At 33.1% G+C, this 17,409-nt stretch overlaps 1 protein-coding gene across 3 annotated transcripts; it reads right to left on the reverse strand.

Annotated features, from left to right (window-relative positions):
* Window positions 1–385: 385 nt before the first annotated feature.
* Window positions 386–17,118, reverse strand: LOC104901675 (sucrose synthase). 3 transcript variants are annotated; one of them, XM_019251347.3, is made up of 12 exons: window positions 16,966–17,118; window positions 5,114–5,244; window positions 4,464–4,584; window positions 4,203–4,354; window positions 3,884–4,076; window positions 2,972–3,307; window positions 2,419–2,688; window positions 2,019–2,302; window positions 1,710–1,934; window positions 1,059–1,622; window positions 823–961; window positions 386–715 (listed from the first exon to the last, which is right to left on the reverse strand). In XM_019251347.3, the coding sequence occupies exons 2-12, from the start codon at window positions 5,206–5,208 to the stop codon at window positions 677–679; spliced, it is 2,418 nt and encodes an 805-aa protein (XP_019106892.2). In that variant the 5' UTR covers window positions 5,209–5,244; window positions 16,966–17,118; the 3' UTR covers window positions 386–676. The 3 variants fall into 3 exon arrangements, with proteins under 3 accessions (XP_019106892.2, XP_019106893.2, XP_048491674.1); XM_019251348.3 differs by lacking the exon at window positions 16,966–17,118 and adding an exon at window positions 6,107–6,259; XM_048635717.2 differs by lacking the exon at window positions 16,966–17,118 and adding an exon at window positions 5,709–5,733.
* Between the last annotated feature and the right edge of the window lie 291 nt (window positions 17,119–17,409).

Here is a 17,409-nt window from a genome sequence, read left to right on the forward strand (position 1 = left end):
TGTGTTTGAGTTGAACATAGCCAAGTTTAACTCGAGAAACTCGTGAATAGGAACTGGCTTGCAATAATTTATAGGGATGATGTGAACAATTTCGGAAAGGAGATCATTTTAAGTTAGCGAAATATTGATTGTGAAACGGCTAAAACAAAAAATTCAAACTCGAGTTGAGAGTTTTGAGGTTAATTCAACTTGAAATTCAAGTTCCAAAAAGCTCACGAGTCGGGTACAACTGTATAAGTGTTATGAACCGAGCCCTCGGGATCGGGTTAGTTCAAATTTAGTTGTCATATTAGTAGTTCAAATTTACGATATCTAGGCGAAGCGAGTCAAAGTTATAGTAGTAGTTTTTTGTGAGCATTTGTGACTACAATATGAAGAAGGTGAATTGAAGAGAATGATTTGGAAATAATAAGGTAGAAAATGGACCTTTTCTTCATTACAAATCGGAACACAATTGTTCCCTCCACAATCAAAAGACAATAATGCCGCAAAGAGCAATAATGCAGAATAGACAGGGTAGAAGAAATAAGAAAAAGGCAGCAAGAAACAAAGTCCAAAGGACTTTCATTTCTTTCTGATTACAATCTCAAAGAATTTGAGTTATTTTTGACAAGCACGCTGAGAAACGCCTCCATTCTTCCATGCATATTCACCAATTCGACAACGCTTCTCATCTTCAGTTTGCGTCCTCGATAGCCAAAGGCACTGACTCAGCCTGAAAAATTGATCAGAACAAACTTAGAATGTTAGTACCTTTTCAGTGAAGAATGGATTTAAGCAAAAATATAAGTAGGTGTGCATGGTTATGTGAAATTCACGTACGAGCTTTTTGTACTTAAGGGCGTAGAACATTTCCAAGTAACGACGAGCTTCACGGCGATCAAGGTTTGAGACGTATTTCCAGAAACCGTAAACACCAGCAAGAGTTAGCAACCTGTCGGAGTAGATCTTCCATGTGTATCTGCACATTACAAGACAAATAAAAAGTTTAGAATTCTCCTACAAGAGAATTTATCCAGGGAAGCTAAATTAATGTTGATGTTTAGAATGTTGCTTACTTCTCCTCGATTCGTTGCAATCCTCCCTTAGAAATATTCTCCCAGTAACTAGGATCGGCCGTAGACTTCTCGAAGAAATCGACAAGAAGATCAGCAGCCTTGTCCCCATGGTATGGATCAATATGGAAACCTGATTTTCCGTGGACAATGATCTCAGCTGGCCCACCATGGCATGTAGCGAATGTGGGCAGCCCACAAGTCATGGCTTCAACGACCGTGAGCCCAAAAGCCTCATAGTAAGCGGGTTGAACAAATGCTCCTCTGGTGTCAGCAATGTACCTGTAGAGCTCACCGTTCCTCACCCTATTCATTTGGGCTGAGATCCACCTGAACTGTCCATTCAAGTTGTACTCCTCAATAAGCCCGTACATCTTCTTCATTTCTTCCTTCTCTTCTGTGTCCTTGGATTCCTTCCTCCTATCACCAGCAACTACCACAAGGTTCACTAGCTCTCGCAGCTTCTTGTTCTTACCATACCATTCGACAAGGCCAGTCATGTTCTTTACTCGGTCTAGCCTTGCCATCGAGAATATAATTGGTTTCTTCCGGTCCTTGAGAACACAGCTGTTTCAACACCATTGAGACAATAAGATTAAAACCACAACATTATATAATGATCAGCACAAGGATATTAAGGGAGAGAAAATTTACATGTGCTCCTCGTTTTGAGTTTCACTGAAGAGCAACTCTTCGATTTCTGGGTGGAGAGCTGTGAGTCTCTTCTTCTCTTCGGTGTAATTGAAGTAGATAGAAAGATCTGCTCCAGGAGACACAATGTTGAATTTGGGGTCAAAGACGTCAATTCCATGAACAACTCGGTAGAGGCCAGGCAGCGTGAAAGCCATGTGACTCTCATATTGTCCAACGGTGTCCTTGCTGCAAAGATTGAAGAATCACAATCAACACAAACATACTGCAAAATTTATAGGCTAACTTTTGAAGACTGAAAAGAGGGCTTACTTTCCAGCAATCTCTTGGAAAGTACTGGTAATAATAAAGTCAGTGTGGTTCATGGCAATTAGATCAGCAGTGAACTGGCAAGAGAAGTGGTACTTCTCCTCGAATGACTTCCAGTAGATGTCTGAGTTCGGGTACTTGGTCTTCTCAAGCGCATGAGCAATTGTACACTGTGTAACTCCGAGTTTGTGCGCTAACAAAGAGGCGACGATATTACCATCACTGTAGTTTCCAATGATCAGATCAGGTTTGGCCTGTAGCTCTCCAGCAATTTCATTTGCAACATCCTGAAAGGAAACAGAGAAATCTCATTAGACTTTCTGTCTGTCTGTCTGTCTGTCAGATATTGGCTCATGGCTTAGAAAAGCTTGATGCTAATTGCTATCAGAATGCAGTGTATTACCTCGGTGTAAGTCTCTAGGTAAGGCCATACTTCAAATCGGGAAATCCATCTTCTGACAATTCCCTTCTCTGTTCTGAAGGGTACACGAAGGATGTGCGAGTGTTCAGTTCCAAAGACCTTCTCAAGACGCTGACCACAGGTGGTCCCCACTGCATCAGGGAGCAGACGAGACACAATAAGGATGCGCGGGACGATGTCAAGACCTTGTTGCTTGATGCGTAGAAGCATCTCATGCTCCAAAGCACGAACTTGATCAAGGATATACACAACCTGTTGATCAAGAGCCAAACTTATTATTTGATATTTAGCCCTCAAACAACAATAAAACATATCATGCACATGTAGGCCATGGGTAGGTGTCAAAATGTCTGTTGGCTATTAAGAAAGTTCCTGAATTTTCGCCCAATATGAAGTTTTGAGGTGTCCATACCCATGGTGGAGCATCGAGGATCCAACATGGGTTTTTAGGTGAATAGTCCGACTAACACACATGCAAAGTTATGAATTACTACTAATAAAAGAAAGGACAAAACAAAAGGCAAAGGATATATACCTGGCCACCAGTGTCAGGGTAGCCAAGGACATTGGCTTGAGCAAAGTAACCATGAGGTGTGAGGATTACAACATTGAAAACCATTGGGATCCTGCCGAGGAATTTCTCGAGGGTGCAAGAATCAGGAGCTTCAAGAAGGTCAAGAAGTAGCTGAATCATGTCCATCACTCTCTCGGCATTGTCACCCCAACCTCTCTCCAAACCAATCTCCTGAAACTTGTGATCGAACTCAGAGTAGGGTGTGTCAGCAGGAATGGTGGTCAGGAACTCTTCTGCTTTTCTCAAAACAGCTTGAAGAGAATCAAGGTTTTGGATTCTGTCATTCAGCATTATTGTCTGCAAAGCAACAAGAATAAAGATTAAAAAGAGATCTTATATTTGAGAAGAACCATGTACAAACGTAATTCCAATTAGATAAAACTACCACAATGCCCTAAATTCAAGTACTTCAGATTCCAACTAAAGTATCTACTCCAAAAAATAGTTGTCACATCGCCCGAGCCTCCCATAATTAGAAAAATATCATGCTTGGTCAGAAAAATTGAAAAGAATGAGATTTACATAGAATAACCTTAACAAAGAGTATTAGAAATTTCCATCATAAACCATTACTATTTTAGGAAAGGTGGAAACCATTACTAGTAACTTTACTACATGTATCCAGACATAAGGAGTACATTATTTTCTTAGATCTGATAAATCTAGAAGCCCCATTAACTTTCAGAAGCAATATATTACAAATAAAGAAGGTCATGAAGCAGATCAAAGCACAAAAATGCATCAATTTGATAACAAATCAATGAATCTGGTCTTATATTTTCTGCAGCTTCTATAACAAAAGACAATAATGATCTGCATATATATGTTCAAGATCTACATAAAAGAAACAAGAGTAAACTAAATAAAAGTTACCTTGCCCTTGTAGTGGTGCATCCTGAGGAAGTCAAGCAACGGGCGCATACTCTCCTTATCATGAAACATCTTAGCAGAAAGATGCCTGTTAAGGAACTCCACACCATTTCCAATTGACTTGGAAAGTGTAGGGCGGGGGAACGAAGCAGTAAATGGCTCGAAATCAAGCTCGAGCACAAAGTTCCCATTTGTACTGCCATTTACAAATTGCACAAAACAAAAAGGTTCGTCAAATTCCTGGCTAAGTAAGTAAAAACAATGCATCATACAGTAGTTAAACAACAAAAACTAAGCAATTACTCCAATCCTTGGAACTTACCTTCCATCAACTAATTCTTCCTTCACATGGAGAAACTGCGAAGGGGTCAATTCCTCGACAGCGAGTGCATCGACATTGACACGAATGTATTCCCAGACACCGGGCCTAGGACGAACAGCAAGGGTGATCCATGGAGGCAACACAATTGTTTCCTGAGATCAAGGATTTTTGTAATGGTAAGAACATGAAAAACTGCTTAACATATCATGATCTATGAACATACAACTAGTAGAATATATACTTAGTTAGTTGGTGGGTTACCTGGGTGTGCCTTAAAACTTCACCAAATGGACCATCAGCTAACTTATGTTTGTCAGCAACAGCTTCAAATTCTGACAACACTTCATGGGGTTGCAAAATTCCCTTCCCATGACTTGCAATCCTTTTCAATAAAAATTTAATCTTGCTCAGTGATTTATACAGTTAAACCCTAAATAATTTGGTTTTAGTGAAATGCCTTCAAATTCTAACATCATAGAAGAAAAACCCAAAAAAAAAAAAAAAAAAAACACACACACACCAAAAACCCAAGAAATCAAACCTAACTTAATTCGATTTAGTAAAATGCCATGAAATTGCAAGTGTATATAAATCAAAGAAAAAAAATCCAAAACCCCACTACAAACCCCCCAACAAAATCCAATAATTGCAGTAAATGAGCTCAGATCAGGTACGAGGCATTCCAATACTCAGCAAATCTGCAACTTGTAATAATTAAAATAATAAAAAACAGAAAATCAAAGAAAAATGATCCATTAATTATTTTAGAAATTTAGTCCTCACAACACCTAATAGTTACTTTAATACTACTATCATAGTATCATACACAAAAAAAAATAAATATAATGTAAATGACAATTAATATGAAAAATGAAATATAAAAATTAGAGAAAAAAAGAATGTAAATTTACTTGGATAAAAAAGAGATAATTTCATTGCGTTGAGCAGTGAGAGTTTCATCCAAACGCTCCTTAAGGCTAGGAACTCTAGTCAAACGAGAAGCCATTTCTTGTTCTTCCGATGATTCTCACTCAATTTTATTCTGCAAGACAAATTCAAACATTAATCTCAACAGAAAATAATATTTAAAATAAATTTATTAAAAATATTAACAAATTTTTAGGAGGATTAAATGATCAATGATCACTACAGAAAACATTATTTTAAAATTATATTCCTTAGTCAAACTTAAACCCAAAAAGTACTTAGCAAAAACCAATCAAATTGAAGGAAAAATAAAAAAAGATTTTTTCTTTGTAAAAGTTTTACTAATTCTTTAGTAGTTGGGTTTATCTAAAACTCTCATTTTTCGCAAAACCCACCAAATTAAACAATCAATGGCCGACAAAAGGTTGGATAAACAGAACTTCAGTACTCTTATTTCACTATGATCAACTGAGAAATAAGAAAAAAAATAAAAAATATTTGATTAAATTATTAAAGATGAAAACTTTGAAGAAATTTAAGAACTTTACATGATGAAAAATACAAAGATAGAAACTTTACCAAAAAGGGTAGATAAAATGGTGGAAAATAAGAATAAGGGTGATCTTTTAATGGTGTTGCATGTGTTTTTATAAGCAAAAATGAGTGAGATTAATTCATAGATTTTAACGTCAAAAAAAAGCTCTGAAATTTTTGGGTACTTTTTCATTTCCAAGACAAAATTTTCATTATTATTATTAATTTATTATCTGTGAAAGCTGAACTTATAACTGACTCACTGAGTTACTCACTGATTAGTAACTCAGCAAAGTGGAAGCCATGCAATGGTCAGAGACTCATTTTTTCAAGCAGAAAAACAGGGGAAGTTTTAGAGAAACAAAGTGGTTTTAAGTTATTAAAGAAAATAAAATGCATTATAACAAAAATAAAATAAAATAAAATAAAATGAAAAAACTAACCAGAGAAATGTAAATGTATGAAGAAAGTAGAGAGGAAAAGAATGTCTTTAAGAAAATGGGGTTTATGGAGAATTTATAGAGGAGTATCAACTATCAAGTATCAACCCATGAGGTGAGGGTCGCTTGTTTCCCAAGCAAAAAATAAAGGAAAAAGACATATAGGCTTCTGTGTCACCAAACAACATTATAGGGGGAGTAGGTTAAGAATTAAGATCATCTAAGAGTACATTAATACCATCACATAAATGTATTTAGTCATGTAATCAGATAATATATGATGTGTTAAGAATGTTTTGGCCGAGTGGTCAAGATTGATGCGTTATGAATGTTAGGTCACATGTTCGAATCTCTCTTCTTCATGGCTTATATGGATAAAAAAACAGATAATATATGATGTAGTACTAATAAATTATAAAAATAAACTTATCTATTTAGTGTGTATATAGTCTTATCCCTAAAAATAGATATTAATGATTAATGAGTCAAATTTAAAAAGTATTTTATTTCAAGTGAGTAGCTTGTTTGATGTTAGATCTAGCAATCTTCGTAAACTACTAGTACTATCATACTATGTAGTCTTTACAATAATTTGGTATGTAAAATAATTATGTTAGTTAAATGAACCACAAATCAAGTTGTTATTGGTGGATACGATAAATGGTCTTATATATTGGACTAGATTTTTATGGGCTTCTCAGCGTTGAGAAGCCAAAGAAATTTTAAAGTGGGATTTTGATCGGTAGTAATTAGCAAAATATCACCCTTTTTATATCTTCATCCTTAAAGAGTTTATAGTAAGATTTCGATCTGTTCAAGAATAAGTTTTTCACCGATAGAACAAAATTTAATGTTATACAAATCTATCAAAAATTGTTAGTTGTTAACTTGTTACTACTACATTGTCTTGATTATGTATAAAATGACCTATGCATACAATTGTATTAACATTATTCTTAGTTTTTTTATAGAACTTCATTCAAAAATTCTAATAAATGTTTATCGAATAGTATAGAACCATAATAGTATACAACTATGATAGTATAGAACCATTTGGACCCTACTAGTAAGGTGCTATTGATTCCACTTTGATGGTTATTATTTATGAAATCTTATAATAGTCCACATCATATAAAAATACTCATATATATACAATTCCATAATGGTTTGTGGATTTGATTAGTATCATAAAGCATGGAAAAAGGAGAATTTGATATGAATTTTGTCCACCCAATCAAGTGAAAAAGAATAGAAAAAGTTCCTAGAAAAAAAGAATAAAATAAAGCACTCTAGAAATATTTTTTAAAAGATCTACAGGATTCCAAATTTCCGATTTGAGGCATTGAATTTGAATGAAGAAAAGGTAGAAGTATCTTATTTTCTAAAAGAAAAAGGTTTTAGTAATTTGTTATTGCAAATGAGCCACAAGTGCGGAGATGTGAATCAATCCCAGGATTATCTGAAATCGAAAAGGAAGCTCTAATCCAATTTGATTGGGCCTGTTTGTTATCGTTTTTTATTTTCAGTTTTCAGTTTTTTTTTTTGAAAACTAAAAATCAAAAATGGGAAACTAGAAAAATGATTTTCACTTTTTAGTTGTTAGTTTTCAATATCATGATGTTTCTAATAAATTTGACTAATTTTTTATTCATTACAAGACATATTATATGACTTTGAAAATCAAAAAACCAAAAAATAGAAAACCGCAGTAATAACGAACGGGCCCTTATCTATCCTTCACCCTCCGATTTTAATAATTAGTAATGGTATTGAAGTATATTATTCTAGATTTCTAGACGTTCCTAGTTTAGACTTTAGTCATTTCAGCCGTGGTTTTGTGACGACCCTTTGCACGTGGATCCCACCAACCTAAAACTTCATATTGGTCAGTTCATAACTTCATATATCCAAATCCAACATTGGATAATACATACTCCTAAATCATTATTACTTATAAAGGATAATATAAACTAAAATCTATACACTAAAAAAGTATATAAATTAAAATCTTCTAGATGTAATTGTTGTGCATGTACATGTTATGTTTTATGCACATGTTATGTTTTGATGATGAAAATTAATATAATATGTTGTAGCATGAAAGTATGTAACAGTTGCAACAGATGCATGAAGAAAGAAATTGATAAACGAAGACTTTGAAGAAAAGAAGAATCAAAGAAGAATCAAGAATGAAGTTTTAGTTTATAATTTCTTAGAATAGTAACTTTAGATTAAAATGTAATATGCTCAAACTTGGTGATATGCTATGTGTCGAAATATAGATTATATGATATTAGTATAATTATTATTTTCTTAGAGTTAAGGAAATAAATAATTATGTTAATATTATATGTCTATATAAAAAGGAAATTAGTTTTCAAAATAAGGGAAATAGATTTTCGAAATCAGAAATAAAAAGGGATTAAGGAAAATGAGTTTTTAGAAAAAGATTTTGTAAAACCGAGTTTCTAAAAGATTTTAATAAAAATGAGTTTTTGAAAAGATTTTAATAAAAATAAGTTTTTGATAAAAACGAGTTTTTAAAATATTTTAACAAAAATCAGATTTTGATAAAAACGAGTTTTAAAGAATTTAGAAAAAAGAAATTTTCGGAAAAAACGTGTTTTAGTAAAACGTGTTTTGGAAAAAAGATTTTGATAAAATTGTGTTTTGATAAAACGTTAGTTTAGAAAAAGATTTTCAAAAAATTGTATTTCCTTAAAATGTGTTTTACAAAATAAAAGAATTTTAGAAAAAAGATTTTTACAGAAATCAAGTTTCCTTAAAACGTGTTAAAAAGATTTTTTATAAAATAATTTTATTTAAAACGTGTTTTCTAAAAAACGTGTTTTTCAAAGAGATTTTATAAAACTGGAATTTCCTAAAAACAAGTTATATAAAATCAGTTTTTATTTGGAAAATAATTTTTGAGTTGAAAAGAAAATCTATTATGGAAAACATATCTTTTTAAGAATAAAGATAAAGATGAAAAAGATAAAGATTGATTTTCTAAAAGAGAATTAAATCCCTTGAATTAAGGAATTGAAAGATATCCTTTGGAAGGATATTCGTCCAACCATGTTCTATAAAAGGGATTCATAATTCACTTTTAGATCTTAAGTTTTCAGAGAGAAAATCGAGTCTAAGTAAAAAGCTGAAAACTATTTCCTTGGCACTGAGCATAGCACTGAGCGTTAGGTTTAAGTTACTATTTCATAATTGTAATTGTCCTCTATTTGCTTGACTAAGAAGCACATCTTTGAGGATCGTTCTTTCTTGTAACTTTTACATTATTGAGAGTGCCAACACTTAGAGTTAAGTGTTGGGGAGTCATTACTAGGGTTAGTAGTGAGGGGAATCGTATTGTATCAAGAGTTTGATATTATAGGATTCAAAGAAATAAAAGAGTTTTTGTTTCTTGTGGACGTAGATCTCAGAGGTGAGATTGAACCACGTTATATCTTGTGTCAAATCTAATATCTTTTAAGTTTATTATTCGCAAAAACGAAAATTAGCAATTTTCGAGTGTTCAGCTCAGAGCCTGGCACTGAGCTGTGAAAGGATTTTTGCGAAAATCGATTAGATTTTGTCACTCAATTCAACCCCCCCTTCTTGAGTGTTCCCTTAGGTTACAACAAGTGGTATCAGAGCAGGCTATTCTCGTAAGACTCACATCTAGAGAATAGAAATCATGAACACACAAGACGACTTTCGCGACAAGTATTCCAAGTGTCCAATTTTCAACGGGAAAGATTATGGATGGTGGAAGACCAGGATGAGGATATACATTCAAGGTTCTGACTTTCAATGCTGGAGAATCATCAAACTGGACCTCTTCCTATCCAAAACAAAGACGAAAAGGTAACCTGTTCGACAAAAGGAAGAGGAGTACAATTCTGTTGACTACGGAAAGGCAGAAAAGAATTTCAAAGCTATGAGTATTCTCCAATCTGGAATTGGACCTGATGAATATTCAAGAATCTCTGCGTGCACCACTGCTAAGGAAATTTGGGACACATTGGAATTGGCACATGAAGGTACAAACGAGGTAAAACAGTCTAGGATAGATTTACTAGTCCAACAATATGAACTGTTCACAATGACTAAGGATGAATCTATTAAAGATATGTTTACAGATTTACACTAATAACTAATGAACTAAGATCTTTAGGAAAAATCTATTCTTCTGAAGATTTAGTTAGAAAAGTGTTAAGAAGTTTGACTAATAAATGGCTTCCTAAAATAACTGCTATTCAAGAGGCTAAGGATTTATCAAAACTCTCACTAGAACAACTCATTGGTTCCTTAATGACTCACGAACTTGTTTTAGACTCTAAATCAAGTGAACCAAAGAATAAAGGGTTGGCCTTAAAAACTGAAGTAGAAACGGATGTAGTGAAAGTGATGAAGAAGTAGCGTCTCTAACTAGAAAGTTTCAAAATTTCTTAAAAGAGAACAGGAGCAACAACTTCAGGAGAAGTAGAAACTTCAAAGGTAAAGGCACTTCTTCTAACCCTAAGAAAAGTGCTACTAACTCTGGTTGTTTCAAGTGTGGTGAGTATGATCACAGGATTAAAGAATGCCCTCTGTGGGATGAAGAAAAGCCTAGAGAAAAACGAGAGCAGTCTAAGAAGGAGTACAAGAAAGCCATGATCGCAGCAGTCTGGGGAGACTCGGATTCTGACGAAGATCAGTGCCACGCTCAGAGCCACGAAGCAAAATTATGTCTGAATGCTGTACAGACCACTCTGAAGACGGCACTGAGCCATGACGACTCCATCTATGCTTGATGGTAAAAGTTCGAACCCTCTTGAAGAGGAAGAAGACAGTGAGGTAAGTCTAACTTCTTTAAAACCTTCAATTCATCTTCTTTCCAAAAGTAAGCTTGTCATATTGCTTGAAAACGTAATTGATGATTGTCAAAACATGAATGATAATTTTGATAACATGAAAAGGGAAATAAAAAATTTGACTAGGCTAAAAATTGGATTAGAAACAGAATATAAGGAATTACTTAAGAAAATAAAACTCTGATGAAAAGGATTGACGAGAAAGACTTAGAGATAAACACACTAAAACAAGAAAAACTCTAGTTGATAATCTCGTAAATAGCTCAGTGCCAGTCACTGAGTTCGAAGCTGAAAAATCTAGTCTTGAGGAACAAATTGAAAAATTAAATCACGAGTTGAATGATCTTAAGAACTCAAGACAACAATCTAGAATTGTTCCACTAATGCTGCCTAGTGATGCAAAGATAAGAGAAGAGTTGGATAAAGTTAAAAGAGACTTAGAGACTTCCCGAAAAAGAAGTAGTGATTTAAATACCTCAGTTGAATATTTTAGAATCACAACTTTCTATTGCTCGAAAGATGCACGAAAAATGGACAATGGGAAGAATGCTCTAAATTACTAACTTGCACCACAAACAACAGAACAAAACAGGATTAGGATATTCTGACCAGCGACTCAGTGCCAGGCTCAGTGCCAGACCTTCGAAAGAGACTTTCGAAAAAGAAAATATGTTGGTTCCTGAATATCTTATTTGCAACTTTGTGGAAATAATGGACACTAATTGACGACTGCAACAAAAAGAAAAATCGAATTGCAAAGAATGTCAAACAGTTACTCAAATCTGGGTTAGAAAAGACATACTAGATGCTCAACGTAAGAAAAAGGGACCCAAGCAAATATGGGTTCCTAAAACAAACAAGTAATCATGTAGGAAAAGGAAGCCCTTGAATTTATTTGTACTGAAGACCAAATAGCTGATATTTTCACTAAACCACTTGCTCGTGAAAGATTTGAAAAACTTAGATTAGCTTTGGGATTGATTTCTGGTACTTAGTTGATTTATGTGCTTATTTGACCCCTTTACATGCTTAAGAGTTCGAAAGATTCTATCTACACTAAGTCAGATTTTTGATTTAATCCAAGACTCCTGAAAAGGCTATTGATGCTGTCCTGATAACTGACACCTAAGTTGCTCTAGAAAAATTCTATGAAAAACTCCAAAAGTATCATGTTTTCTAAAATATTCATTGATGTTGCTTTGATAAAACTAAAATATTTTCAAAATTTGTTTTTCAAAATTTTTTTTCGAAAATTATGCAAGGCATTAGAACTAGAAGGGCTTAGTGGACTCCAACCTAAAAACACCTTCCCCATCATTTCAAAATAACTGGTCCCCCTCCCTCTCATCAAACCCTAAAAATCTCCACATTCTATCTCCTTCCTCACCTCCAAACCCTAACCATGGGAAGGAAGACCACCAGGCGGTTCCCCAAGAAACCCACCGCCGCTGCCACTTCTTCTCCAGATCCACCGTTATCACCGCACCGCCTCTCCCAAAATCACCGACCAAAACCCCACCTCTAAAAAAAAAAAAAAAAAAAACCTCCGGCTCAGAAAACTATCGAACCACAAAAACCTCCGGTCAAGAAAAATCCGGCCCGAAAAAACCGAGAAAACTCCACTGAAAAGAATCCGCCCCGAAATTAAAAAAAAAAAAAAAAAACCGTTCCAAAACCCGGCACAAGATCGGCTCAAGAAAAACCGTCCGCGACTTCTCCTTGCCGACCTACGCGATCTCCGACCACTTCCGCTGCTACACCTCCTGACGCCTCTCACTCTCGCAAACGGAAAGGGGTGAGTTCCGGTCAGCTTATCTCCTCTAAACAACTAGGCGTTTCGAATATGAAAGTTCTCCAAGGGTTCTATATGGTCGATCTTTCCCACACAGTGGTTAGGTAATTCTGTCGTGAAGTTTCTTTAGAATCTCAGCCAAACACAAAATCCTTCGAAACTTGATTACTAAATCTATTCTTCCCAGGATTGAAAATAGAGGAGAGTGCCTAATAATGGATCAGGTACTTATATGGTTGTTAACTAACGAGATACCGATTAGCCTTCCACATCTTATATTTCACCATATGAAAACTTGTCCATCACCCCTCTTTATTATCTGTATGGACTGTGGCTCACCAAGATATTTCATGTTGTTATGATTATGTAATGAGTGATAATATAGAGTCGTATGGATTTATGTGTTATGGGTGATGATTACTAAAAAAGGACTGTTTGGGGTTCACGCCAAGGGAGGTGTTGTGGGATGCTTAAAGATGGTGGAAGAAGTGTGTGACATGAAGAAACAGATGCACAACGACATCGCCAACCTAGTCTAAACCATAAACACTTTTCCTTTATCCTAGTCCTACTATGTACTTTTGTCTATGCCTTGTAGTTTTTGGAAAAACATGTCGTTTTTGTTAAACTGTTTTGATTGCTTTTTGGATGTTTTTTTGGATTATTTTGGAGATTGTGAATTGGTGTTGGTTGTAGCACCAGCATCACTAGCTTAATTAGTTGAGCTATTGGATTATTTTAAACTCTTCTGATTGTGTGAATGATTTTTTTGTCTTTATGTACTTTTTGAGAATGACAAAAGGGGGAAAAGAAGGTATATAATATTGACTTTGTGTCTTGATGATATCCTAGGTTGAGCTAATGTGAATTGAATATAAATGAGCATGTGGGACAAGTGAATAATTGAAGCTATTAATCTGATGTACGGTAGGTTCTAAAAGGGTAAATAATCATCATGCATTGTTGAGGGGAACAAAAGTCAATATGCATATTTTAGGGGAACAAATTGTTTATTTAACATATTATATTTATGGTTTGTCATCATCAAAAAGGGGGAATTTTGTGCATGTCATGTTATGTTTTATGCACATGTTATGTTTGATGATGAAAATTAATATAATATGTTTTAGCATGAAAGTATGTAACAGTGCAACAGATGCATGAAGAAAGAAATTGATAAACGAAGACTTGAAGAAAAGAAGAATCAAGAAGAATAAGAATGAAGTTTAGTTATAATTTCTTAGAATAGTAACTTTAGATTAAATGTAATATGCTAATTGTGATATGCTATGTGTCGAAATATAGATATATGAATATTAGTATATATTATTATTTCTTAGAGTTAAGAAATATAATTAATGTTAATATTATATTCTATATAAAAAGGAAATTAGTTTTCAAAATAAGGGAAATAGATTTTCGAAATCAGAAATAAAAAGGGATTAAGGAAAATGATTTTTAGAAAAAGATTTTGTAAAACCGAGTTTTAAAAGATTTTAATAAAAATGAGTTTTTGAAAAAGATTTTAATAAAATAAGTTTTTGATAAAAACGAGTTTTTGAAAAATATTTTAACAAAAATCAGATTTTGATAAAAACGAGTTGTAAAGAATTGTAGAAAAAAGAAATTTTCGGAAAAAACGTGTTTTAGTAAAACGTGTTTTGGAAAAAAGATTTTGATAAAATTGTGTTTTGATAAAACGTTAGTTTAGAAAAAGATTTTACAAAAAATTGTATTTCCTTAAAATGTGTTTTACAAAATAAAAGAATTTTAGAAAAAAGATTTTTACAGAAATCAAGTTTCCTTAAAACGTGTTAAAAAGATTTTTTATAAAATAATTTTATTTAAAACGTGTTTTTCTAAAAAACGTGTTTTTCAAAGAGATTTTATAAAACTGGAATTTCCTAAAAACAAGTTATATAAAATCAGTTTTATTTTGGAAAATAATTTTTGAGTTGAAAAGAAAATCTATTATGGAAAACATATCTTTTTAAGAATAAAGATAAAGATGAAAAAGATAAAGATTGATTTTCTAAAAGAGAATTAAATCCCTTGAATTAAGGAATTGAAAGATATCCTTTGGAAGGATATTCGTCCAACCCATGTTCTATAAAAGGGATTCATAATTCACTTTTAGATCTTAAGTTTTCAGAGAGAAAATCGAGTCTAAGTAAAAAGCTGAAAACTATTTCCTTGGCACTGAGCATAGCACTGAGCGGTTAGGTTTAAGTTACTATTTCATAATTGTAATTGTCCTCTATTTGCTTGACTAAGAAGCACATCTTTGAGGATCGTTCTTTCTTGTAACTTTTACATTATTGAGAGTGCCAACACTTAGAGTTAAGTGTTGGGGGAGTCATTACTAGGGTTAGTAGTGAGGGGAATCGTATTGTATCAAGAGTTTGATATTATAGGATTCAAAGAAATAAAAGAGTTTTTGTTTCTTGTGGACGTAGATCTCAGAGGTGAGATTGAACCACGTTATATCTTGTGTCAAATCTAATATCTTTTAAGTTTATTATTCGCAAAAACGTAAATTAGCAATTTTCGAGTGTTCAGCTCAGAGCCTGGCACTGAGCTGTGAAAGGATTTTTGCGAAAATCGATTAGATTTTGTCACTCAATTCAACCCCCCCCCTTCTTGAGTGTTCTCTTAGGTTACAACAGTAATCATCCCCTAAAAATTAAAACAGAATAATATTTTAGACATTGTTCTATCATTTTCTGCACATTATTTCCTTATCAGCAAGCCACATAATGCAGATACAAGAGAAAATATTCTTTCTACTACATTTATTATATTTCTTTAGCTGAATAATTAGTTTTCAAATGTTGTACGTCTGTCTAAAATAAAGAAAAAAAAATAACATCTTATTTTGTTTTTTTTAAACATTGTGGATATGATCAAGGAGTGACGGTAGACCTAATCTTATTAGTATATTCTTTTTCAAGAAAGTAAAAGTTAATTTTGAATTGTACTCCTTTTTTTCTACCGAAATACTATTAACAAATAGTATTATAATTTAGAATTTGTCTTGTAAGAGACCGTCTATTTTTAAATTAAAATTAGGTAATGGTAAACCCAATGTTAAAAAGAGAATTAGCTCAATAATGACTAAGTTAAATTTTTTCGGTGACTAATTTAATCTATTTAAAGACTAGGTCTACTTATATATTAAGATTATACCTCTCTTTTAATAATTTTTGTACAATTTATAACTAGTATAAGAATAGTCATTTATTTGCTTTTCAGTGACAAAAACATTTTTTTGTTCCAACAAAAAGTTAGCTGAAAAAGAAAGGTAAATATATAGTATAAAAAAATAGTGGGATAAGAAATGGACCCAATATAGATTTTGGTACTATTGTACCCTAAATAAAAGGTAAAAAAATTGATGTCCACCTAACACCATAGGAAAGATTAATGTCGTTAAATCTCATCCATGATTTGCACTCAAATTTGGGTGGGGGAATAGTCAAAAGGGTATATTCTCAACGTAAATACTATTATGATCAATAAATTATAGTAGTATATAACAAAAAAAAAAGTAGCATAAGTTTTTTTCTAAAGATATTCTATAATTATTGTTAATAAACACATATGTTAAATCATCAAAAATGTCAACATGATAAAGGAAAAAAAAAAGTATTATTAAACCGTATTGGACAAATTCTTTAACAATTTGACGCGATCAACAAATCCATCTCCAATAAGTGAGTAGTCATAATCAAACTTTTTAGATGTTTTTTTAATTATTATTAGAAAATATAATTAGTCCGAAGACAAAGCGCTCCAAGGTACAACAGCTCAAAGGTTAGGTACAAAACTAAACAACCCATAAGATAACAGGCTTGGAGGCCCACTGCCACAGTGCCATCACAAGATAAACTACCAACACATTGTATGGGATGAGGATTCGGACCCTGCCAATGCCATAAAATTCGGGGTGACACTCAATTGTACTACCACCACTCCACCTCTTATTCAAACTTTTCAGACTTTAATTTCTTATTTGTTTGAGTTTTATGTTTCAAAAAGAAATACAAACAATAGTAGGCGAACTATTAAGAGTTCCATTACACTAAGTAATATCGCAAAATATTTCCATATAGATTTCGACTTCTCCCAATATTTAATAAAAATACATTGCAATATAGTATGAAGTATCAAAACAAACTTTAACAAAATGAAGGTAAAAGAGAGTGTTTATATAATATTACCTGAAATGCAACCAAATGCCAAAATATTGAGCTCAAAATATAACAAGAGAACTACTATAAGTAGTAAAAACAGAATGAACGGATTTTACTTATAACGTAAATGAGAGAATAGAAAGAATGTAATTGAGAGTTGATGAGGAAGTGATATCTAATGAAGACGTTTATATAGGCAATGAAATCTTGAACATTATAATTAGTAATTAGTCGTAGTATCCCACATTTGAATCAACAAGTCTTGTATTTTTCGTGCAAATCAACTTGAAATTAAAAAATAAAAAGAGTTAAAACCAGCTTGCAAATTACGGGATAATTGGTTACTGTGTTCTTTTCCTAAAACCACTTATTTCTGTTGTCAAAAACCATTTCTGGATTTACTTTCCATTTGATTTTGCCCACATATTTCATTTCATGCCCCCACCGTCTTATTCCACCCTCCAAGCTTAA

The sequence above is a fragment of the Beta vulgaris genome, chromosome 8 (assembly GCF_026745355.1).
Source record: "Beta vulgaris subsp. vulgaris cultivar EL10 chromosome 8, EL10.2, whole genome shotgun sequence".
NCBI lineage: Eukaryota > Viridiplantae > Streptophyta > Magnoliopsida > Caryophyllales > Amaranthaceae > Beta > Beta vulgaris.